This window comes from Mesoplodon mirus (assembly GCF_964341445.2).
Source record: "Mesoplodon mirus genome assembly, chromosome: 16".
Taxonomy (NCBI): domain Eukaryota; kingdom Metazoa; phylum Chordata; class Mammalia; order Artiodactyla; family Ziphiidae; genus Mesoplodon; species Mesoplodon mirus.
This window is the reverse complement of record NC_138992.1, coordinates 15,238,775-15,265,369: the sequence shown is the minus strand read 5'-3', so window position 1 is coordinate 15,265,369 and position 26,595 is coordinate 15,238,775. Positions and strand designations below refer to the sequence as shown.

At 45.2% G+C, this 26,595-nt stretch overlaps 1 protein-coding gene across 1 annotated transcript in view; it reads left to right on the top strand.

Annotated features, from left to right (window-relative positions):
• FER1L6 (fer-1 like family member 6) overlaps positions 1-26,595 on the top strand; it is a gene marked incomplete at its 5' end in the record, with an annotated part of 157,026 nt that overhangs the window by 14,321 nt on the left and 116,110 nt on the right. Inside the window, 5 exons of the mRNA XM_082601582.1 lie at positions 10,154-10,196; positions 13,756-13,828; positions 18,982-19,102; positions 22,044-22,098; positions 22,195-22,326. Of these exons, the coding sequence (XP_082457708.1) occupies positions 10,154-10,196; positions 13,756-13,828; positions 18,982-19,102; positions 22,044-22,098; positions 22,195-22,326 (424 nt within the window). The remainder of the gene's footprint in view (positions 1-10,153; positions 10,197-13,755; positions 13,829-18,981; positions 19,103-22,043; positions 22,099-22,194; positions 22,327-26,595) is intronic.

Sequence of the window (26,595 nt, the reverse complement as noted above, 5' to 3'; positions counted from 1 at the left end):
CAGAAGGTGAGAGGCGAGATAGGGGGCTCCTCATCACTCCAGGCTATGAGGCAAGGGCTGGCTTGACAGCTGAGAGTTTTATTTATTTTATCAAACAAATACCTCTTGCGTACCTACTACATAGGTATGCATAGCACTCACATGCACCCCACACATTGCCTAATGAGGTGGAAAGACATACACACAAGTGATTCAGGAGGGGATGACCTGCTTTACCAGCTTAGGTTACAAATAAGTCACATTGTCTTTTATCATTCAAAGTCATTGCTTAAGCAAGTTAGAAGAGTGGTCAGCTTTGCCTTCCTACTCTTAAGTTTCCCTGGAAGCATAAAGTGCAGTTTTGCTTTTAAATATTAAACAAAGAGGTAAGATCAGTCTATTCACAGTCACAGATTTTACTCCCATCACTCCGAATTGTATCCCTATTGAAAAGGAGTCCTTCTTTGGTAAAGGACGTCCCAAGGCTTCCTGAGGCTGTAACACCCTGGTTTTTACTTGGATGCTTGCTCATTTCAGACCAAGGCCATTGAGTTCGGAGGGACTTCCAGCCTCAGCCATGCCCTGGACCAGCACCGACCTTCCCCATGATTCTCTAGTCTTGGTATTGGGCCCCGGTCAACAATCTAGACCCTTTTACCCTCAGGATGAACACCCCTGTCTCACAATCCCCACCACCCTGGGGTTCTTTGTTTCCTTTCCAGCCTGTGAACCTCAGTCTGAGACAACCATAGACCCTCAGAATATTTCTAATAACATTGGACCTCAAAAAGGTCTCCCTCCCTTTCCCGCAGGTAACTCCCCAGGTCCCATGCAGATTTGCCTGTTCCTCCCAAGCAGCCTCTGAAATCTAAGTACACAAGAGCATGTGGAGGCAGAGTGTTGGTCGAGACACAAAAAAGAGGGACTTCCCTGGAGGTCCTGTGGTTAGGACTCCGCGCTTCCACCACAGGGGGCAAGGGTTCGATCCCTGGTTGGGGAACCAAGATTTTGCATGCCACATGGCGTGGCCAAAATTAAAACCCCCCAAAACAAGACACAAAAAACAGCCTCATCCCGAGACCTCTGATCTTATAGCTACAGAACTAAGAGGCACTGGTCAAGCCATGCATCCTAAAAGAGGATCTACTGGGTGGGGGGTGGGGGGCTTGCTGAGCCCATCTACTCAGAGAAGCAACTGGCAAAATATAACTGGCAGTTTCGTAATGATTCACCTGGCTGAGTACCCAGTCACGAGGACGAGGGAGTGGTCCAAGGCGTGAATATCGTGTGGGATTGTCCAGAGGAGATCAAGTGGCCTTCCTATTGCTCTCAGGACAAAATCGGAGTCCCTTCCCCATGGCTTGAGTTCCTGCGTGATCTGCTTCCTGCCCACCTCTCTGGCCCCTTCTCTCTCCTGTCCTTTCCTTCACTCTACTCCGGGCTTGCAGGGAGGGGCACTTTTTTTTTTTTTTTTTTTCTTTGCAGTACGCGGCCTCTCACTGTTGTGGCCTCTCCTGTTGTGGAGCGCAGGTTCAGCGGCCTTGGCTCACGGGCCCAGCCGCTCCGCGGCATGTGGGATCTTCCCGGACCGAGTCACGAACCCGTGTCCCCTGCATCGGCAGGCGGACTCTCAACCACTGCGCCACCAGGGAAGCCCGGAGGGGCCTTTTTTTAACACCACATCCATGTTTGCCTCCAGGCCTTCAGACTTGCTGCTCCCTCCTCCCTCCTTGAACTCCGACAGTGTGGAAAGAGATGCTTTAAAAAGAGATGCTTTGGGCCTCCCTGGTGGCGCAGTGGTTGAGAGTCCGCCTGCCGATGCAGGGGATACGGGTTCGTGCCCCGGTCTGGGAGGATCCCATATGCCGCGGAGCGGCTGGGCCCGTGAGCCATGGCCGCTGAGCCTGTGCGTCCGGAGCCTGTGCTCCGCAACGGGAGAGGCCACAACAGTGAGAGGCCCGCGTACAGCAAAAAAAAAAAAAAAGATGCTTTAAGGGCTTCCCTGGTGGCGCAGTGGTTGAGAGTCCGCCTGCTGATGCAGGGGACAGGGGTTCGTGCCCCGGTCTGGGAGGATCCCACATGCTGCAGAGCGGCTGGGCCCGTGAGCCATGGCCGCTGAGCCTGGGCATCCAGAGCCTGTGCTTCGCAATGGGAGAGGCCACAACAGTGAGAGGCCTGCGTACTGCAAAAAAAAAAAAAAAAAAAAAAAAAAAAAAAAAAAGAGATGCTTTAAATGTGGACAGGAGAGCGGAATTGCTGAAGGCTCACGTGGACCTCCTGCCTGAGCGTAGGCTACGTGGCTGAGACCTTCTCGAACAGAGCCGAGTGCCATTTGGAACACTGCCAACCCCAAGGCTCACAAAAGCCCCTTTCAAGCCTGTCACTCACTGCTGCTCCAGGCTCGCTGTCCCTCTCCGTCCCACTGTCAGCCTTTTGCTGAAGAAACTTCCTCTGGTTTATCCTCCTACAACTTCAGGTGGAATGCTGAAACATTAGAGCTTCCTGTCGGCTGAGTGTCCAACATCCAAACAAAGTTACACCTGAACCTCTAGATACTTTGAAAAGTACTGTGACTGAAATAGCTGGGTGGTTGGAAGGTGGTGGATTCCTCATCCTCAGAGATACTCAAGGAGTATAGTAGGTTGAAGATAATGGGGTTGGGTGTAAAGGAATTTAAACATCAGATCAAGAGATGGATGACTTTTAAGAGCCCTTCTAGCTCTGAGTTGCTGTGAATTTCCAGAAGATTAGGCAGAGTGCATGGATTTTTATGATGTGGTGTATCTTGTCCTGTTTTAGAATCTCAGAGAAACCGGACAGATATAGAAGAAACCACCCACTGGATTAGGGCATCTACTGCAGCCAGAGGGGTTATTTTCTCAGATCTGACTTTGTATCTCTTGATTGGAGGCTTGTTGGGATATGTTAGTTCCAGGAAAGACCTTTAAGGAAGGTCTTATATTATGAAAGTAGAGAGAAGGGCTTGGAGCGCTGGTTTGCAAATGGTAAATAAAAGAGAAGGTTTTGTCTGGTTTACAGAAAGGATACTATTGAATGCAGGCGTGAGATGCTACTCTGAGGAATACAGAGCTGAGAACCAGTCACAGGGACTGAAACAGAGATTGACCACAAGCCACAGCTAAAGAAGGGGGACCTCCCTGACCCTCCTCCTCCTTGTCTAGGTGTGCAGTGCAGATTCCTGGAGGCGCCTCTGTATATACTGTTCTCCTTGCCTGGCCTGCCCAGTCTGAACCCTGCTTGTATTCACTGTTTACCACAACCTTGGGCAAGTGGCCTGTCTCAGTCAGTTCAGGCTGCTAGAACAATAATACCATAGACTGGATGGTTTAAACAATAAACATTCATTTCTCACAGTTTCGAAAGCTGGAAAGTCCAAGAACAAGGCACTGGAAGACCTGTTGTCCATGAGGGCTTGCTTTCTGACTTGTAGACAGCTGCCTTCTCACTGTGTCCTCATGTGGCCGAGACAGAGAGAGAGAAAGAGAGAGAGAGAGAGAACTCCGGTCCCTTCATCCTCATATAAGGGCAAAAATCCCATCACTCAGGCTCCATATCCATAACCTTATCCAAACCTGATTACCTCCCAAAGGCCCCACCTCCAAATACCATCACACTGGGGATAGGGCTTCAACATATGGATTTGGACATTCAATCCATAGCATGGCCTAATCACTCCCTGTCAGTTTCTCCTCTTGAAACTGAGACTAATCTCCTCTAAAGGTTGTTGTAGTCATTCAATGAATTATCACACGTGAAGGAATCTGACACCTACTAGGTGTTCAATACACATTCACCTTCTTACTCATTTCTTCTCTACTTCCTGGATCTTAGTCCTTTTTTTAAGGCCAAACTAGAGTGTCACCTCTTCCGGATGCCTTCCTTGACTCTTGGCCCATTTAAGTCACTCTCCAGGAGCACTTGGTACCTACCCATGATGACACTGCTTGTACTGTGCTACAACAATGCAGGCACCTGCGTTTCCAGCCCTACTATGAGTGCCTCTAAGGCTAAGGACCCTGTTGGATCTATCTTTGTACACCAGGGCCTAGCACAGTGCTTGGGCCACAAAGAGGCTTCATATCATTTTGTTGAATCACCCCCTAAGGGACTGGTGGTAGAGAAAGAACCAACCAATAAAAGATGTTCAGACAGGATAAAGAGAAAGAAAAAAGAGGATACATTCAAAAAGGGAGTGATTTTCAGAAATGGATGGAGACCAAGACTGGGTGACAGCCAAAAGTGATACACCATTTCACAGAGTACAAATGGTTTATCAGGTACTAGCATGAATAATTTCTTCTTTCTCCCCAGCTCCAAGGTGAGTGTTAGGATAAGGCTTAGCAACTGACATTTGAGATTGTTCTCTTCTCTGATTATGCTCTGCTCTGATGATGGCCTTAACTCTTTTCTGTCTGATACGATACATTTTTGAATAGAGGCAGAGAACTTCCAGTGAATTCATGGGGACCTTTCTCTATGTATGTTCTATCTGTCCATCTATCTGTCTGTGTGTTCAACAGTCATTGAGCCTTGCTATGTGCCAGGCACTCTGCTAGATACTGAAGGTACAAACATAAACTAGGCATGGTTATTGCCTTCAAAAGCTCAGCATTTAACAAAGGAGAATGATAGTTTTCAAGTAACTGTGATATTCCATGTAATAAAAGCTATAATAGAAATAAAGACAAAGGGCCAGTGGAATCCAAAGGAATGAGTGATTTGTTTCCTCCTCATAAAACTGGAGAACCCATCACATAAAAGGAGATAGTTGAACTTGCCTAGAAGAAAGTTGTGGGTGTTGACAAGTAGAGATGGGAGAAGTCACCTTCAGTGGAGGGCCTGGAGTGACATAAGGTTCATGGACAAACATGTGATGACTTTGGGATGAGCTGTCCCCTGGGCTGGAGTACAGAGTTCGGGAGGTCAAGTGCTAGATTGGTGGGCTGAGCCTATAGTGTGGAGAGCACAAAGGGACATTCATAGAATGTCAATCCTATTTTTTCATTTAATTAACATGTGAAGGATACAGCACTTTAAGGTTTACAGACAGAATGTTGTATCTTTTATCTCATTTGATCTTCATGACAGCCCTCTAAGAGAGGCACAACTTATCCTCCATTTTACAAATGAACAAACTGAGGTGCAGAAAGGTTAAGGATTTGCTCAAGGTTACATAATTAGCAGGTGGCTGAGCTGATACTTAAAGCCAGGACTTTGGATCTGAAAATCTACGCTTTTAAAAAGTGAAGCGTAGTGGGAAGCAGCCACATAACACAGGGAGATCAGCTCGGTGATTTGTGACCACCTAGAGGGGTGGGATAGGGACGGTGGGAGGGAGAGGCAAGAGGGAGGGGATATGGGGATATATGTATATGTATAGCTGATTCACTTTGTCATACAGCAGAAACTAACACACCATTGTAAAGCAATTATACTCCAATAAAAAAATACAAAATAAAAAATAAAATGGCATAGAACAAGTCAGGAAGAGAGGTCTCACCAGAAATCAACCCTGATATCACCTTGATCTTGGACTTCAAGTCTCCAGAAGCATAAGAAAATAAATTTCTGTTATATTAAAAAATAAAAAAAGTGAAGCGTTTTGTAGAAGCATGAGATATACACATAAAATACACACACAAATTATGAATATATGACTGAAAAATTTTCACAAGTGGGTGGAGGAAATAATAATCTCTATTACATTGGAGAGGTTTTGTATCTTTCCAATATTGCATTTTCCCATCCATGAGCATGGAATATCCCTTCATTAATCTTATTTTGTAATTTCTAGTGTAGAGGTCTTGCTCATATTTCTTAGATTCATTCCTAGGTTTTTAAATTTTTTGATGCTATTATGATATATTTTATTTACTATTTTAGTTAATACTTTGTTTTTGGTATAGAAAGGTACAATTGATTTTTGTATACTGACCTTGTTTCTAGATGATCTACTAAATTCACTTATTAATTCAACTAATCAAACTTTATTGAACTGTTACGGGAGGGCCTCAAGTACCGTGTTGAATAGAAGGGCTGATAGCAAACATCTTTGTATCATTTTTTTTTTTAATCCTAGGGGCAGCCTTTTAATATTTACCATTGATAAGATATTAACTCTAGGGTTTAGGTAGATATTCTTTATCATATTAAGGAAGTTCACTGCCCTTCTAGTTTGTAAAGATAGCTTCAGAATGGAGACTAGTTTGCAGGATGGGGAAAGAATGGAAGCAGAAAGACCAGTTAGAGTAGAGTAGGAGCCGTGTGGATGCAAGGAGGGAATGCAGGGGAGAGATGTCCCGGGTTTTCTACTTCCTCAATGGTTCTTACTAGGAAACTGCTCGTCTCATAAAAGTTTCAAAAGAGAAAAGAACACTAAAAGGTGCCAGGGTTCTCTTTCTCTGGGTGTCCCAAATGGTGCTGTTTATTATTAGATGTTTTGTGATAAAGATGTGGTCAAATTCATTTAGAAAAATCTGAGTACTGCACCTCCCTCTTGGAGAGTCATAATGAATGTCAGCATATTAAAGGCTCTAAGAATCCTACAGCAAATTATTTAATTTAATAATTAAATTATTAACAACACCAAAAAATAAGGTTCAGAAGGAATCGTGTAGATCCTCTCTACCTATTGTGGAGTTGAATGATTCTCACTTATAACAAAATTTTATATGTCAGTATATTGGTGTTCCTGAGGTTATAACTATATCCTTCTCTTTCCCCATGGAGAAACAGACTTATGCATCAAATTGGGATCAACATATCACCTTTATTGCTGGCAAAGGTAGATTGGAGGAAGCTGTATGGATCGGAGTCCAGATTGATTTTCATATACTTTGCTGTAAATCAGATGGGCTTGCTCACACAGCTGCAGGGAGAAGAAACCCTGCTCAGTGACTTACTTCCACTTGGCAGTTGGAGCAGAAAGTAGAATACAAATGTTCTGTGGGAAAGTGGACCCAAAGAAGGGAAGACCACATGGGAATAGGAGTCTTGGACGTTAACCCTACCCGAGAGTCATGTTAACCCATGGACGCCATATCCAGTGGATGTCTTTTCATTCTGCCAAAAGATAATCAAGGAATATATGGGGAAAGGAAGTTTTGGAGAGTAAACAAAAACAGAAAGCCTATAAAGCGTGGAAGTTTGAAGACCCATTTATGCTGGGACATAGGGAGAGAGTGCTGCTTGTTCCAAATAAGTCTATTTCTGGCTTAGAGGTTGATCCTTTTATCTTTAGGAGAACAGAGACCAGGGCTCTGAGTAGCCTGGATATAAAGAGGATGAAATAAGAGAAATGAACATTTTCTTAGGGACCCAGGAAAGAGAAAGTTTGGGGCTGGGGGATCCAGCAGCCCTAACTATCCTGAGTCAATGACATGACCTGCCGATATTTGTTTCTCTATTTTCCTTGCTTTCCAGCCAACCTGGTCATGTGCTGATCTCAGCTCTAGAGGAGGAGAAGCAGGAGAGGATGGAGGCCAGTGGCCACAGGTTGAAAAGTCTCCTCCAACCCTTGGGGGATGGCATCAGTAGTGGGCACTTTTGGTGTGCTGCAGGATGGGTGAGATGCATGCGAGGCAAAAGTCTCCATTTTCCTGGAACAGTCCTACAGCAGCACCCTCCTACCACCTTGCCCTTGAATTTTTGGATGGATCTCTGAATGGCTGTCAGAGGCTGGCTTCACCTGGGCTGGCTCTATACGATGTGACTCCACCCTTGTCTCAGAAAAACCACAGGAAGTGGGATTCATTAGCATCCTTGGAGGTGCATTTCCTAGACTCTTGCAGGTGAAATATCAAGGTTTTCGGTGACAGTCTTTGAGTTGGTGATATTTGAATCTCATTATCATGACTGATGGGGCTGGAATGTACAAAAGAGGACCTACCAGAGAAACATCCATTTACCTCAATGAGGTGGGAGAGTCCATATTACAGTAGGCAAGAATGAAGTGGTTCCCACAAGACTGGGGGTCAGTACTCCGTCTACTCAGGTCATTGCCTGGGATGCTTTGGACCCAATAGAGGACTGATCCTTCTCTCTTAAACTGAAGGACTCAGTTCCATCAAGACTGAGCTGATCCCATGCAGAATTAGAGAAGGCAGGCCAATTCCATGGGCTAATTGCTGGGATGAGGGTTGAGTGGAAGAGGGGTTGAAGTTGGACAATAAAATTCATCCAGCCTACCCAAATATATTCACCAATAACTGAATTTCCTAAATTTTATTGTTCCTCTGGTTAAAAAATTATCTTTGAACTTCCTTTAAAAAATATGAACCTTGGGCTTCCTTGGTGGCGCAGTGGTTGAGTGTCTGCCTGTCGATGCAGGGGACACAGGTTCGTGCCCCGGTCCAGGAAGATCCCACATGCCGCGGAGCGGCTAGGCCCGTGAGCCATGGCCACTGGGCCTGCGCGTCCGGAGCCTGTGCTCCCCAACGGGAGAGGCCACAACAGTGAAAGGACTGCGTACCGCAAAAAAAAAAAAAAGAAGAAAAAAAAAGAACCTTGTCTTTGAGAACACAGCTCATTGGCACTGACTACTTAGCCACAGGGGTTTGCAACCCTGCTGCACTTTAGAATCACCTGGGGAACTTAAAAAACTACTGAAGCTCGGCCCCAGTGCTGACCAATGAAATCAGACTCTCTGGGATGGGATCTGGCCATAGTGTGGGAGATAGTTTTAGAATGCTCCCTCAGATGTATCTGATGTACAGCCAAAGTTGACCATCATTGCCCTAAGTAAATAGGATATGATCAGGAGAGCAGTAGTGGGAAGATCACGGGCAGAGAGGAAAAAATGTTTCGGAGTCTTGACAAGGCAAGATGTCACATAGATTCATATTTTAACAATCTTCTGTCAAAGCCCACATTATGGCTGTTTCTATGTTTGCTGGTTTGTCTTTAATAAATATATGCCAGTCCTAGAAGTAAGATGAGTACACAGATAGCATATACCCAAGAAGGTATTTCCTAGCAGGCAATGGGAAATTTACCCGAGGCTCTCTGGGTAACCTCAAAATGGTGATAAAGCTTGATTTTGTTTTGTTTTTTAAGATAGACTTGATCACCTGCAAATCCATTCTTCTGATAAAGGAATTTTATTAAATATAATATATTTTTTAAAGTTTTAAAGAGTTCCCGTATAAAGAAATTCACAAATCAAAGTGGTTGGTTTTTTTTAATATAAATTTATTTTATTTATCTATCTATTTTGGCTGCGTTGGGTGTTTGTTGCTGCGTGCGGGCTTTCTCTAGTTGTGGTGAGCAGGGGCTACTCTTTGTTGCAGCGCACGGGCTTCTCATTGCGGTGGCTTCTCCTGTGGCGGAGCACGGGCTCTAGGCGCGTGGGCTCAGTAGTTGTGGCTCACGGGCTCTAGAGCGCAGGCTCAGTAGTTGTGGCGCACGGGCTTAGTTGCTCCGCAACATGTGGGATCTTCCTGGACCGGGGCTCGAACCTGTGTCCCCTGCATTGGCAGGTGGATTCTTAACCACTGTGCCACCAGGGAAGCCCCTAAGTGTTATTTTTTTCCACACTGGATGTTATGAGTGGATCTGGAGGGTGAGGTGCAGAGGTCACATGAGTCTTCTTATCTGGGATGGAGAGTAGCAGGGGCCGGTACTGGTCACACCCATTGATGCAATTAACTTAGTGTCTGGCCTCTTGGCCTGAGCTGCTTCTCTTCTGCACTGAAGGTAGAAAAGGTGATTCCAGAAGGGGAATCTGGTGACACAAGTGGAAAACCACAAGGTGACCATGGTTGTGAGCGATTTCCTGATCTCGGCTCCCCTGAGCCGTGGACATGCCAGTAAAGTTGCTATTTGTAGAGCTTAGAGCGGTTCAGCATGAGGGTTCAGTGAGGTGACATACACAATATCCCAGTGAGAAAAGCAGTGTTAACTGTACCACCACTTCCTGCAGAAGAGGAGCCTGGAGCTCCGAGAATTCCTGTGGCCAGCTGCAGTGACATAGTTAGAACGTGTCATAGAAGAGACCCAAACTCCAGTTGCCGGGCTCCCCCTTCTGTGTGCCGGGCTGGCTGCCTCCCTGGCAATGCAAGCCCTGGGCTCAACGTGGAGCAACGCCACCTTGAACAGATGTGTGGAAGCAAGTTAAACATGCGCACCGTTTAATGCTCTCGCTGTTTGGATGTAGATATCGGAGTCGTGGTAGCTTTCACCCTGAGGAGACCAAGGTGGTATGGGGGTTGCTGTGTGTCTCTTGACTTATCTTGGGGTGGCCCTGGGAGGAGATTCAGTAGACGCTAAACTGGAGAGTTCCATCCTTTATTTTTTAAAAATTTTTTATTTTTTATTTATTATTATTATTTTTTTTGCGGTACGCGGGCCTCTCACTGTTGTGGCCTCTCCCGCTGTGGAGCACAGGCTCCGGACGTGCAGGCTCAGAGGCCATGGCTCACAGGCCCAGCCGCTCCGCGGCATGTGGGATCCTCCCGGACCGGGGCACGAACCCGTGTCCCCTGCATCTGCAGGCGGACTCTCAACCACTGCGCCACCAGGGAAGCCCCATCCTTTTTTTGAAGTGGGGCAGGAGGTTCCCATGCCGGAATCCTCGGCAAACTGGAGAGGGGGGCCGGTATGATGGCAACTGCCTTGAAGACTTACCAGGTAAGTCTTCCTGCTTTACTGGTTGATCCCAAAATATTGGCTGGAAACCCTGACAAACTCTTGTTTGTAAAAGTGGATAATAATAGCATCCTCCTCGTGGTACGTGGTGGGGATCCTAGGAGCTTATGTATGTAACATGGTATTCCTGGTACCTGGTGAGTGTCAAAGCATGTTTAAAAACTTAAAAACTCACTCAGGGGAATATTGTAGCATGTTTTCTTGTCATCAACATTGTAATACTTTATAGCATGTTTTACATTGTATAAGCATTGTTTCCTTTTTCAACATCACCCTGTGGATTTGATAAGAAATATTGTGTCATGTGAGAATGAAACATGTTCATCTGATTTAAGCATCCAGCCCCAAATTCTAGAGCTAACAGGTGGATTCAAGCAGGGCCCTGATCTGAGTCTTGTGTCTCCAATTTACCCTGGGCTGCGCAATCTGCCAGTGGCAAGATCTTTCAGGGCTGGCGAGCTGTGCCCTCTCTCTACTGTGGATGTCACGGGGCTGAGGAGAAGGAATCAATTTTCATCAAGAAACCTTTTCACGCTGGGAGTCATGCTGGGAGTGCCCTTGATAACTGACTCAGGGTTTCAGGCAAACAACCTTGGGTGTTTGTGAAACAACACATCAATCCACCCCAGAGGGCAGAGCTGGTTGCAAATTCTTTGGGCCTTACTGGAAGGTTTCTGGCTTCCTCTGTAGGGGGTCTGAGCTGTGTCTAGAGCAGACCTCCTGAGAACTGGTTCTTCTCCCAAATCAATTAAAAATCTCTGAAGGTGGTTCCGGATATTGGTATATTTTGAACTCCTTAGGTGGGTTTAATGGACAGCAGGGTTAGGAGCTCTTGGTTTTGGAGGGGCAGGGGTGCCTGACCCTGAGAGGTGACACATCTCTCCCTCCTCCCGTGCTCACAACAGTAGCCTGTGGCATGCTCCATGCCTCAGTCACTGCCCTGTGGGAGGGCTCGGAATGCTGAGGCCATCCGTGATGAACTGTCAGCTTCCTAAAGGAGTGTTAAGTCTCCCTCCGGTAGCTACTGTCATTTATTGGTAGCGACTTCCTGTTTCCAGATGGAAGTTACTCAGTCTTCTCAAGTACTCTGTCGAGCCTGCTTGCCAATTTCCCAGGAACATCGGATTCTGCCTCTGTGAAATGATCACGGCAGGGAGCCCTTGGGGACCACAGTGGCAATTCAGGGTCTGGACGGGACTGGCCTTGGACTCTCTGCATGGTAACTCTCCTTTGAAAACAGGAAAGCAAAAACTATTATTGGAAATTTCCTTTCAGAAATATCAGAAAAAAAGGGAATTTGAGATTTCTGGAAGACTTAGAAGCATGTTCTTATCACAGCTTTGCTTTGTCCTAGGCGCTTTGCTTACTTACCTCATTATATTCTTACAACAATCCTGTAAAGTATGTACTGTGTCATTTATCTCCATTGTACTCAGGGGGAAACTGGCTCAGAGAAGTGCTGTGACTTACCCAATCCAACCATGTCTGGGTGGTTCTAGAACCCATTCTTTCCATCATTCTACTGTATTTCAGGATCTCAAAGGACCCCCGGAGTCCCCTAGGCCAGTGCCCCCTGCTTTTGATGTGTGTCCTCTCTACAACATCTTTTACCAGTGGCCCTTAGGTCTCTGCTTGCACATCTCCAGGAACTGGGAACTCACTTCCACCCAGTGCAGTGCATTCCACTGTTCAGGTAGCCCCAATGAGGAGGGCTCCTTAATTCCTTATCTGGGTCAAGGCAGGACATGAAAAGAATAAATAAACAAATAAGGAAATAAATAAGTAAGTGACTGGAGGGGACATGTGTCTCCTAGTAGCTTCCTCTCATTAGTTCTAACCTTATCCCTTCAAATAATAAGAATAGCTAACATTTACTGAGCAACTGGTATGTTCCAGGTACTGGGCTAAATGCTTTACATTTGTTATCTCATTTACACATGAGGACCCTGGAGTTTTGAGAGGTTAAGTGACCTGTTCAAGGTCGCAAAGATGGTGCTGGGATTAGCACCCAGGCAGTCTGGCTGTGGAGGCCCTGATCTTGGCCACTGCAGTCCACCCACCCTTGAGTCCTAAATATGTAGCAAAATGGAAAACTCCAGTGGTTCTGACACTGTCCTCACATTGCTCAGGACTGCAGGATGCTCCCCGAGAGGGACCGAGCCTTTGCTGCTCTCGCCTCCCTTCTCCTCCATTCCGTCCCTGTTCCTCTTCTTCCCGTCTCCAAAGGCCACCCCATCAGCCTGCCCGACTCAAAGTCAGGACTTTTTCTGACCTTCCATCCTTCCGCGCAGCTCCAGAAAGGGATGCTCTCAGCAGGCTGGCGGAGGGTCAGGATACTCCTGGTGTCAGTTAGAAACAACAGACTGGGCCCCTTTCCAGGGCTGAGAGGGAGGCCCCCAAACAGCTTCCTGTTCATGGCTAATAATCACAATAATAATAATAGCTGACATTCTGGGCATATACTACATGTCAGCTGAGCTGTGCACTTGTGGAATGACCTTAGTAAATCCCAGAGCCTCTTGACCTTAGAAATGGTCTGGAGCTCAGCTGTGGAGAGGGTGTTCATTCTGCTCAGGTGACCCAGTGGTTAGAGCTTGGGCTCTAAAATCAGACAGGCCTGGTTCCAGGGGTAGCTCTGACACTTAAGAGCTGTGTGACCTTGGAAACTTTACTTACCCTCTCTGGGCCTTGGCCCCTCATCTGTAAGATGGATAGGAGAGGGTTTCTGTGATGATTAAATGATATGATTTGTTTTGAGTGCCTGGCACAGCTGAGTAAAGAGAAATGGAGAGCAAAACAGCTAGTGTTATTAGTATTTGTATTATGCCTAATTTAAGCGTGGTTCTAGGTGGACCTCATGATTTCTGTTTAGGAGGGGTTTTGTGGTTTCTGTAAGAGTCTGGAGAGCATGTTGGATCATCCTGATGCTTGTCTTTTGATGCCCATCCTGGGTGGTTGAGGAGGATGGTCGGCTTCCAGAAGAAGAACTCGTGTGTGTGTGTGTGTGTGTGTGTGTGTGTGTGTGTGTGTGTGTATTTTCTCTTAACATGTCTGAATGAGTCAAAGCTATTATCACTGTATTTTTTAGTTTTTCTTCTTTTTTTCAGAAAGGAGATGTTTGGGCTGAAGAAGAAGAAGAAGAAAGCAGAGAAGGGGTTAATCCTAGCCAACAAGGGTGCCCAAGGTGAGTCTTTTGAGGGGTGGGGAGGGACCACCACCCTGGGGCCTGCAGGTCTCCAGGGTTGACCCCTCCTTGGCTGAGAATGGGATTCATTCTCCGAGGAGTGAGGTGGGAACTGTGCTGCCTTCTGGGTCTTCAGACCCTGCCAACCCCAAGTGTGGGCCCAAAGTGATCCCCCCCCACGCCACTGGTCATCTGGTCTCCTGGCCACACAAGGGTGGGTGGACACCTGCTGGACCCCGGAAGGATTCCCCCCAAGGAGGCAGTGACAGGGTTCAAGCTCCCATTTCTGTTCTGATTTGCTCTGTGGCCCAGGATAAGTCACCCAGCAGCTCCAAGTCCCAGCTTCTCCCTTTGTTAAGCGGGCATGACGTGGGCTACTGAGCTGACCGCGTGGTCATGGGGAGAAGCAAGTGAGATTTTGAAAATGAGAGGGAGGGTAGCAGCTGCTCTGGGGGAGGCTTTACATAGACTGTCTCACTTAACCCCTCCGTCGTCCTACCAGAAGGTGTGGCTATCCCAGTTTCACAAATGAGGCTACAGAGATGCAGAGAGAGTAAGTAAAGTGTGGAAAAGACCAGCTGCAGAATTGCAGGGCTCAGTGAAAAATGAAAATGCAAAGCCATTGTTAAGAACTTATTAAGAACATCTGGATGGTGACTGCAGAGCATTAGGCCAAGGGCAATGAGTTCCTTCTGATCACAGGACCCTACAGGGCTGCACAGACCCATGAAGCCAGCCTTGAGGATGGGAGGTGCAGAGGCAGGAAGCAGTGGCATTGGGATATATTGATAAATCCGGGCTCTCAGACTTTCTGTGCTTAGAATGGGCAATTCCTTCTCCAGAAGAGCAAAGCTCCAAGTTACAGTGTGACCTGTGCCAGTGGAGGCCAGGCCCCCTATCAGGGAGACACTCATGTGTATTGAATCAAATATGATCAACTGATTCCAATGGACAGGTCTGGGGTGGTGTCTGGAAACTTATGTTGGGTGGTCCTGACAGCAACTGGTTCAAGGCTAGCTTTCTGGACCATTTCTAAACCAAAATGGAACAGTGAGTCTGCTTTATTTCCACCCCTCTCGTCTCCTTGGAGGGGTGGCTCCTTCATCCTTCACCCTGCAGGTGCCCTGTAACCTGTCCTCCACCCAACCCCACTCCTCACCCTCAGGGAAAACCTAATCTTACAATGGGAAAATACAGAGACTCATTCATATTAAAGTGTTGATAGTAATGATTAAGTCATTCTTGGATGGGACAGGAGAGGCATTACAGTTTAGGTGGAGACAAGGCTGAAAGCTTAATAGAAGTACTTGTCTATTCACTCAAGTTGAAGGTACCAGGGATTGGGTAGAAAAGACTCTGGGGTCTTTCCTGGTGTCCTTGAAATTATGACCCTGCAGTAGGTCCTGGAGACACAAGGTTGAATAAGACACAGTTCCTTCCTTCAAGGACCTTATGAAAAATAGTATCTATGACACATTGAATAAGCCCCTGCTGTTTTTTACTTTACATACATCATTCATGACTCTGAATTGTAGTTTCCTTTGCCCCTGTTTTATAAGAGGTTAAGAGAAGATAAGTGTTTGCTAAAAGTCACACAACCAGGGCTTCTCCGGTGGTGCAGTGGTTGAGAGTCCACCTGCCGATGCAGGGGACGCGGGTTCGTGCCTCGGTCCGGGAAGATCCCACATGCCGTGGAGCGGCTGGGCCCGTGAGCCGTGGCTGCTGAGCCTGCGCGTCTGGAGCCTGTGGTCCGCAATGGGAGAGGCCACAGCAGTGAGAGGCCCGCGTATGGCAAAAATAAATAAATTTAAAAAAAAAAAGTCACACAACCAATAGGTGCAGAAGCTGGCTCCTGAGGCTGCGTCAGTCTTACACCAGAGCCCAGGCTCTCCTACCCCATGGGTCAGCCTCCAGTTAGGAGCCCTTACTGACTGCGCAGCGGGGAAAGAACAAGCTGGTGGAGATTTAGGGCAGCCGACCACAGTGTTTCAGAGGAGCTGGCTCCCCGGGGCTCATTTTAATTAGAGTCTTCAGCCCACAGAGCAAACAGGGCGGAGAGGAGTCAGGCCCCTCCTAAAAGGAAATAGCATCCATCCTGCTGGCCAGGGGCTGACCCTGTGGGAGACGGCGAAAACAAGGTCTACAGAACTTAGTGCAAACTGGTCTTTCCTTCTTGGCCTGACTGGGGAAGTTAGGACTTTTCTGGGTGAAATGTTTAGAGATTCTCAAAGTCTGTGGCTCTTACATCTGTGTATTTTGAGACATAATGGCTATGCCTTAATTTCATAAAATTCCAATGACCCTGACCCATCCATTAATTAGCTGCTCAGCGAGTAGTTGTTGGGTACTTCTCATGATCATCATTCATTCATTTATTTAACAAATATTAATAGAATGTCTGCTGAGCGTAGGGTCCTGTGCTTGGTTCTGGGTATGTAGTGGTGACATTGGATAGTTTAGAGGGAAGACAGCCCTGTGGAGGATTCTTCCGTTTGCCCCTCCAGATCTATTTTCCACCCTTGTCCACCTCTTCTCTGTCCCAGGAGGCTGACCTCTAGGGATGCACAACCCAGGTCCCTTCCCCAAGGGGGTGCCCCAGCAGGAGGTCTGGGGGAGGAAGGAGTGTGAGGTCAGGACCCAGTGGTTGGATGTGTCCCTCAACTGGAGGATGGGTGCCCCTCGTCCTAGGAAAGCCGACTAGACCCAACTTCCTCTCCTTCCACGTTCTGGTAACTGTTCTCTCTCCTCATGTTGGGGGCCTCCACATGGTGTCAGCTTGGCTGCCATAGCCAAAGATAGCTGTACGACCCTTTGTGGTTCTCCTACACCCACGCCTTTGTAAAAAGTCCTCAAGTTATCCTGCTCTGGATGGGCCATCTGTTATCCATGGGGACCCTGATGCAGTAACTGCATTACAAGTGGAGAAAAGTGCTGTAAAGAAAATAGACAATGTGCTTACATGGAGACTATTGGGGGATCTCTTTTAGTGTGGTCTGGGAGGGGCTCCCAGAGCGGGGGGGTAATAGTTAAGTTACAGCATCGAGGGTGAGCCCCCGAGGGGTGGGCAGGCAGAGCAGCTCAGGTGGAGGGCTGCCTGTGAAGAAAGACTCCAAGCAGGAGAGAGCTTGTTAGAAGGGATGGAAGTCACCTGTGTGACCAGAAAGCACTGAGGGTAGGGCGGGGGGGCAGGTAGGCCAGGAGGAGGAGACGGCAGTCAGGTAGGACAGGGAATTAGAGTTGCGTGTGGACTTAGGATTTATTCTAAGTGCAGTGGAAAGCTATGGAGGGTTTTCAAAAGAGAAACATGATTTTTTTTTTTTAAAGAAGGTTGCAGTGGAGCTCCTTGGTGAGTAGATCGGAGAGAACAGAATGAATGAATCAATCAATGAATGAGTTAGCTATGGATGACGCTTTAGCTGACTGCCTTCCTGCCTGCAGGCCAGTCTCACCCTCCAGCACGTAAACCCCTAGAGGGAGGGGTCCACGTTTTGTTAATTCCTCCGTCCTGAACATCTAACCTAGCCCAGTTTCTGGCATGTATAAGGTACCTAAGAATGTTCACTGTAAACCTGATTCTCTAACAGTTGCTTCTCATTTTTTTTTTAAAAATTTATTTTATTTTTGGCTGTGTTGGGTCTTTGTTTCTGTGCGAAGGCTTTCTCTAGTTGTGGCGAGCAGGGGCCACTCTTCATCACAGTGCGCGGGCCTCTCACTATCGCAGCCTCTCTTGTTGCGGAGCACAGGCTTCAGACGCACAGGCTCAGTAATTGTGGCTCACGGGCCCAGTTGCTCCGTGGCATGTGGGATCTTCCCAGACCAGGGCTCGAACCCGTGTCCCCTAAATTGGCAGGCGGACTCTCAACCACTGCGCCACCAGGGAAGCCCTGCTCCTCATTCTTGAGGCCCTTGTGGTCAAGGCTGGGAGCAAGGCTTCAGTTCCTCTTCATGCTTCAAGGTGCGCAGTCAGGCACTAGCATTCCTTCTGGGCTCTTTGCAAGCTGGCCTTTTCTTTTGTTTCCCGAGTGAGAGAAGGGTCAGAGCAGGCTGCACGCATTCAGTCATCCTTTCTGTGACTACTGAACACCTATGAGCCCCATGTCCACGAGCTCCTGTGGCATCATGGGCTGCATTATTCCGCCTGTCTTCTGACTCGGTTCTGTTTAGCTTGGTTCACTGATAAATATCAGAGAACCAAAAGATATCAAAGCTGGAAGGGGTTTAGAGCTTATTAAATTGACAAGTTTACCAGTTGAGTCCCATGGATCCCAGGGTTCTAAGAAATGGCTTTAGGGGTGCCCGAAGAGGGTGGTGGTGAGGTTGGCAGGAGGTCCCCAGCCCTGCATTCCACATACTTGTGTCAGCACACTTGTGTTGTATATTGAAGTTCAGTACAAAATTAGATTTATGAAAAGAGATTAGGATCTGATCTCTTTGGGGAACATTATTCAACCTATGACACCTTGCTACTCAAAACTAGCCCTCAGACAGCCAAAATGGCCTCACCTGGGACCTTGCTTTTAGAAATGCAGGATCTTGGGCCCCACCCCAGACCTACTGAATCAGAATCTGCATTTTAACAGCTTCTCAGGTGATTCACACTACATTTTGCTAATGAGGTTTAGAGGGAATAAATTAGTTGTCTAAAGTCAGTGTGACAAGGTCATGACTTGAAAGCATATCTTTAAATTCATAATCCATAATTCCAAATACCAGGCATACAAATCTACTCCTCTCTTTTTTTTTTTTTCCCCGGTATGTGGGCCTCTCACTGCTGTGGTCTCTCCCGTTGCAGAGCACAGGCTCCGGACACGCAGGCTCAGTGGCCATGGCTCACGGGCCCAGCCACTCCGCGGCATGCGGGATCCTCCCGGACCGGGGCACGAACCCGTGTCCCCTGCATCGGCAGGCAGACTCTCAACCACTGCGCCACCAGGGAAGCCCCTTCTCTCTCTTTTATGGAAACAGAAGATACATAGTATGTGTCTGGCTTTTCTGTCAATAAGATGTTAAGGTCCATGCGGTCAAGGACTGTCTTTGACCAGTCCTTGCATGCCTTACGGTGGTGACTGGCGTAGCCTGGACACAGAGTTGAGGCTCATATTGCCACGGTGTGTTATATTTAATAGATCTGTCCCTTTTGTTTGCTTTTCTAGATGGTCAAGGTGAAGCAGAAGCACCACAGGAGGGGCCTTCTCACCAGGAAGGCCTGGGAGGAGATCTGATTTCTGACAATGCTTCCATCTCTCCTGTCCCCTCAGATCCTCCAAAGAGAAGGTACAGTATTGATACAGGCAATCAGCACACATTTGCTAGCACCTCCCCTCTGCCAGGTACTCCTGCAGGCTCTGGGAGAACAGAGAATAACACCTAGTCACCGTCTACAGGAGCTGAAGGTCTGAGGCAGGAAGACTGAGGGTTTTGTCTCCTCTACTTTCTCTATGGCAGTGCTGGCCAGGGTCCCGGCTCTACCAACGTCTAGTCTTAAATTTCCTGAGTTAAGGTATTCATGTCCCTCATTGCTCAGGAATGACAGCAGCAACAGGAGACAGAACCAGGTGCTGTCCCTCACCTGCTCTTTAATTCATCAAGATGCTAGATGTCTTGGCTTTGTGTTTGTCCCAAATGAGAAAGTGGTTCTTATACTACCCAACAAAAAGTCAGAACAAACTGGCCTTCTGCATGCAATTTGTTGTATCAGTTAGCTATAGGTGTGTAACAAATAACCCCTAAGCTCAGTGGCTTAATATAAGCACTTATCATTGTTCATGAGTCTGTGGGTTAGTTTGGGTAGTTTTACTGGTTCCAGATAGTCACAGGTATATGACTGATGTGTCTGTTGTCATTTGGCAGTTCTGCTGATTTTAGTTTGATTGTTGGTTGCTGGTGGGCTGGTCCAGTATTGCTTTACCTGGGACCACTGGCCTCTCCTCCATACAGTATTAGATCCTCCAGCAGGCTATTCCAAGCTTATTCCAATGGTGGTGATGGCAGGGTTCCAGGAGAGAAAGTGGAAGTACACAAGATCTCTTGAGCCCAGGCTTGGAATTGGCAAAAGTCATTTCTGCTGCATTCTGTCAGCCAATGCAAGTCACAAGTCTAGCCCATGTCACAGCAAGAGGAGATTACGAGTTACAGGGTAAAAGTCCTGGATACAAGGAAGCCATTAACTGGGGCTATCAATACTTTCAGTCTACCATATTTGTTTATGTCAATTTCTTACTAATGATAATTCCTCATGCCATCCCTTCCTTTTCCACTCAGAGCTGTTATTATCAGTAGGGCAAATTAGTGCTTCCTTGTGTGGCACATCCTGAGGTGGTATTACTGGGCTGTGACAGGATGGTACACAGTGTATGTATGTAAGGGGAGGGGGGCAGGGGGCGGGAGACAGACGGAAATCAGAAAAGGTGATAGCTCAGAGCTTGACCCTTAAAAGAAGATGTGAAGTTTGTACACTCATACTCACTGCAATGTCTCCTTCCCCCTACACGGCACCATGACAACTACCACCCCCAAACCCCAAAATCAGGACTTCAGTTATTTTTTAATATCCTTTAATGGATCCTTTGCCATTTATTCCACTAAGATAATGGCATAGAATTAGTGGAGGAAGGCAAGAGAAAGAGAAGGAAGAAGTACTAGCCTTTTTCTTTCTCCTGGCCAGTGCATCCTCCATCAATTAAAATTCCACCCACCTACCAATGTTCAATTCAAATCTGACCTCTGTAGTGATGTCTTTGTTGCTTACTTCGGCTCTCACAAATTTCTCTCTCCTCTGAAGTTCTATCACATTTTTTTCTACGACATGTCTTACACTTAATAGTTCTCCCTTTATCTGCTTTGGTCCTCTCTCCCTTGGATAGCTTGCTAGCTCTGCAAGGACCAAGATGATGGCTTGTTCATGTTTGTTTTTCCTCTGAGACTAGCACAGAGCTTTCACATGGTAAATGCTCAGTACAGGTTTGCCATTTTATTGATGAACAGATACCCTTTGATATCTACCCTTTCCTACATGCAATATTTCTTTTAATCCTAAAAGCAACCCTATGTGGTAGAAATTATTATTTCTATTTTTAGATGAAGAAATTAAGGCTAATAGCACAAAATTGGGGAAAACAAATATTCTAATTCAGATCGGCCTGACTCCAAAGCCTTGAGACTTTTACTAGTTTACTCTGTTCTCTACTGGACTCAATTATAATCAGCAGAAATGGAATGAAGTCAAATGCAGCGGTATTGCTAGAAGGCAAGAGAATAAAATTCAATAGGAACTCAAGCTCAGTTTACATCCCACCCATTGCTGCTTCTGTGGCAACAGGGATTCTTCACCTCTTTATGTTATTATCCAATTTCTAGATGCCCAGGTGTTGCACATCTGTTTTCAATTTCTCATGACAGTCCAGATCAATGAAATCCCCTGGAATGTGAAACCTCGCTGAGATGACATCTTGGTCATTCTTTGCAATTTTCTTTTTTACCAATTTTCTTTTTTTTTTCAAAAGCAATCACGAAACTCAGAATTGCTACATTTACCAGAAATGGCAAATTGGTCCTCTGGATAGGATCAGACAGCAGATTAGGGAGATCCTTATTTAGACCCAGCTCTGCCACTGATTTGCTGAGGCATCTCAGTTTCTCATTCTGTATAATAAAAAATAAATGATACTGATAATCATGCTCACAATAAGAACTGACATGTGGTCTTGCCAGGAACTGGGTTAAACCTTTCTATGTCTTACATCTTTTACTTGTAGCAATCACTGCTTGTGGTAAGGGCTATTATTAGTGCCTTTTTTTTTTTTTTTTTTTTTTTTTTGCGGTACGCGGGCCTCTCACTGTTGTGGCCTCTCCCGTTGTGGAGCACAGGCTCCGGACGCGCAGGCCCAGCGACCGTGGCTCACGCTCCCAGCCGCTCCGCGGCATGTGGTATCTTCCCGGACCAGGGCACAAACCGGTGTCCCCTGCATCGGCAGGCGGACTCTCAACCACTGCGCCACCAGGGAAGCCCCTAGTGCCATTTTTTAGGATGGGAAAACTGAGTCATAGAGAGGTTAAGTCATGTGTCCATCTATACTTATCTCCTCCAGAGATGGAGAGAGAATATGTGATATAAATAAAAGCATGTGGAAATACCTGGGAAAATATTATCACGGCTTATGGATCTAAGGTAGGTTCTTACTTAATGAAACAAATATGTTAAACTTTCTTTCAATAGATCAAAACTGTTGACTAAGATCCACGATGGGGAGGTCAGATCCCAAAATTACCAAGTAAGTGATGAGCTCTTCCTACCAAGCCTCCCCCAGCTCTTCTTGTGTGAATGAACAGTCAGACCCAGAGGGTGTACATGCTGCTTTGTGTTGTAGATTGCCATAAACATCACTGAAGCCCACCAGCTGGTGGGTGAGAACATCAACCCAGTTGTGATCATTGAAATTGGGGATGAGAAGAAGCAAAGCACAGTGAAGGAAGGAACCAACAGCCCATTTTACAATGAAGTAAGTCACGGAGGTCCCCAACTTCCTCTCCACCAGCACACTCTTCACCACCACTCTGCAGCATTCTTCAGTCAAATAGAAAAGCTAACGTGGAGCCACCTTACAAAATTTAACAGACAGTGGAAAGGAGAGGCAAGGAATTCCTCCTGATATTGAATTCATTGCTGTGTTTTCAATAGATCCATTTTCTTATTTCTTTAAAATAATATTTACTGGAGTATAACTGACTTACAATATCATATTAGTTTTAGGTGTACAACATAGTAATGCAATTTTTAAATACATTATGAAATGATCACTGCAGTAAGTCTGATTACCATCTGTCACCATACAAAGTTATTACAATATTATTGACTATATTTTCTGTGCTGTGCTTTACATCCCTGTGACTTATTTACTTTATAGCTGGTAGTTTATACCTCTTAGTCCCCTTCACCTATTTCACACATCCCCCCAATACCCCTGCCCTCTGGCAAACACCAATTTGTTCTTTGTATTTGTGAGTCTCTTTCTGTTTTGTACGTTGTTCCTTTGTTTTGTTTTTTAGATTCCACATATAAGTGAAATCATATGGTATTTCTCTTTCTCCATCTGACTTATTTCACTTAGCATACTACCCGCCAGTTCCACCCATGCTATCGCAAATGGCAAGATTTCAGTATTTTCTATGATTGAGAAATATTCTATTGTGTATATGTACCCCATTTTCTTTATCCATTCATCTGTTGATGGACACTTAGTTGCTTCCATATCTTGGCTATTGTAAATAATGCTGCAATGAACATAGGGATGCATATACATTTTCAAATTAGTGTATTTGTTTTATTCAGATACTCAGAAGTAGAATTGCTGGATCCTATGGTAGTTCTGTTTTTAATTTTTTAAGGAACCTCCATACTGTTTTCCATAGTGCTTGTACCAATTTCTTATAAACTCATCTTCATCTGTCATAAGCTCTGAGTTTATATCCAATAACTGTGCTGGTTAGGGAGAAGATATACATTCTTTTGCATAGCAGAAACATTGAAAATTTAATTATTAATTTTGAAATAGGCAAGCTGTGTTGGAAGGTACAACAGTGGTATTTTTCTAAGCAGCGCAAAAATTGTAAAGGAAAGCATCAAAGAGAGACACAAAGCTTCTAAATTTATACACACTAAATTCTTGTTTTTAAATAAAAAGATTCAACAATTTTTAAAAATGGTCAGAGATACAGAGTTTAAAATGATATATGTGAAAATATATACGATATATGTGTTTCCCCCTGATCTTTGATCTCTATCTAATCCCTTAGTGCCCCTCCCTGGAGACAGCCATTCTCCCCACGCATTTGTGTATCCTTTGCAGAGATATTTGAGGCCTGCATAAGAATACAAACAGATACTGTAGCCAAATGGTAGCATTCTATACACACTGTCCTGGACCTCGGTCTTTTCACAAAACAATGTATCTTGGAGATTAGTCTGTATCTAGACATATAGTTCAGGGCTTGCCTGGTGGTGCAGTGGTTGAGAATCCTCCTGCCAATGCAGGGGACACAGGTTCAAGCCCTGATTCGGGAAGATCCCACATGCTGCGGAGCAACTAAGCCCGTGTGCCACAGCTACTAAGCCTGTGCTCTAGAGACCACGAGCCACAACTACTGAAGCCCGCATGCCTAGAGCCCGTGTTCCACAATAAGAGAAGCCACCACAATGAAAAGCCCATGCACCACAACGAAGAGAAGCCCCCGCTCGCTGCAACTAGAGAAAGCCCATGGGCAGCAACAAAGACCCAACACAGCCAAAAAAAAAAAAAAAAGTAAATAAATAAATTTATATATATATATATATAAAAGACATATAGTTCAATCTCATTTTTCCTTCTTTGCTGTAGAGTTTTCCATTGCATTGATATATTATAATTTACTACACCGATCTCTCACTGATGGATATTAAAATTTTTTTCAGCCTTTGGATACTACTTATAATGATATTTAAATGGCATAACTAGGGTGAAGAGTATATGCATTTAAAATTGGATATGAGCACATTACCCTCCAAAAAGGTAACAATTTGTACTCCATCTAACAGTGTGCAGGAGTACTTGTTCACCCCGAGGCACTTCAACACCATGAATTGTCAAAAAATGCAGTAAACTCTTAATTAATTTTTTTTTTTTTTTTTTTTTTTTGCGGTGCGCGGGCCTCTCACTGTTGTGGCCTCTCCCGTTGCAGAGCACAGGCTCCGGACGCGCAGGCTCAGCGGCCATGGCTCACAGGCCCAGCCGCTCCGTGGCATGTGGGATCCTCCCAGACTGGGGCACGAACCCGTGTCCCCTGCATAGGCAGGCAGACTCTCAACCACTGCGCCACCAGGGAAGCCCTTTAATTAATTTTTTAATGAGAGTGGTAATTGAAAAGGCAGGCAGATAGAGTATGCATAGTAAAATATATAGAAAATTCCCAAATCAACTTTGAGCTGTTAACTCCTTTCCTCTTTATCATTTTCGCCTCTGAGACTTTTACGTTGTGTTTAAGTGACAGTTTTCTCCTTTCTGTTCTATGCTTCACCTCCATAACATCTTTCGGCCTGAATGTGATATGAAATAACGTGCATGAAAATGCTTTAAAACTGCAAAGCTCTATAGATTTGTTGACGATTATATTAATGTTTGCTTTGTGCATACAAGTCCTGGATCTAAATGACATTCAACTAGGCTAAGTGTAATCATTGGGAAATCAAGTAAAAAACAAAGAAGTGGAATTAAAAATCTTTGTTACAGATTTGGACTCTAATTTTTCAAGCCCAAAGGTCATCAGATGTTGAAGGAACCAGTTAGTAGAGGCTGGGGAATATTTACCAGCTAGAAAAATGTGTGTGGGTTCAGAGGTCCAGGGAACATATGTGAGGCAGCTAAATCTGAAATACTGTATGTGAAACTCAGTGGAAGGCAATAAACATTAGAACTAATTTATTGGTCCAAAGGAACCCCCGCATCTCATACACTAGAGAATGAAGAACTTCATGCAAGTGTTTTGAACATAAAAGAAATTCTGAACACCGAAGCTCTTAAAAAGTTTGAATATATATATGAAAAACTTCCTGAAATGTAATACATAGTTTCCTGTTCTCTTAAACAGGAGACACTGAACATAACGTAACTTTTCATTGATATTGAAGAACGGCCATTTTGAACGTCTCTTATTATGGTATATGATGACATCTTTCAGCTTTCACGTTTTGGTTTTTCTGTGTTGCCTTTAACAGCAGGCTGTTAGTGATCACTTCTCCCTTTCCTACTGCTGTCATTTTCGTCTTTAATGTCCTTGTGTCATTCCTCCATCTTGCAGCTCAAACACAAAACAATCCATGAAACAACTTCCTACCAGCCTCCCCCAACCCTATCAGTCCTCAAAACACACAACCCACAGCAAAGCACTACACCAGTTTTCTACATGAGGAGCCTCCTACCTCACATTTGGGAGGCACTAAATAAAGTTCCAGTGGTGAAACATCTAGCACTTGAATTCCTTTTATAGTAACTTCAGGAGAACTCAGCTTTGGCCCCCAGCCCAGCGATAACTAGCTATATGACTCCAGACATGTCTTTTAAATTCTTTCATCTTCAGTCTCTTTAACTGTAGAATATGGAGAGCAGTCTATATATTTTCTTCAACTCTAGAATTCAATTGCTTTCCTCAAATTAGAAATCTCCCTTATGCATAATTTCTTTTCATTCTTTCCCTGGTCAGTCTTGGGGATTTCACAGGGATGTTTGAAGCTGAAAAATCCTGAGAAAATCAGATTTTAATCAAGTTCACTCCAAATTAAAACCACACTGTGATATACTTTCACTCATCATTATATATAGGCAACAGATAAATAGATAGATAGGTAGATAGATAGATAGATAAATGTAAAAGAATTGAAAGTTCAAGGGTTGGCAAGGGAATGGCTATTTTCATATGCTGCCAGTGGGAATGTAAAATGGCTTAGCTCCTTTGGAAAAAAGTTTTATGCTAGCTACTAAAAATTTACAGGCACACAAGCCATGACCCAACAATTCCAATTCTCATGTCCATTTTAGAGGAAAACTTACAAATATGTTGTATAAAGATGTAATTGGTGATACTTTCTTTTTCTATTTGAAAAAAATTGAAAACAAATTAAATGACTTTCAGTAGGGGAGGGCCAATCAATTGATGATACAGTTATGTCATTGACAACTTTGCAGCAATTTGTTAGAAAAATGCAGATCTAAATCTATTCCAAGAACAGAGTTCTTACA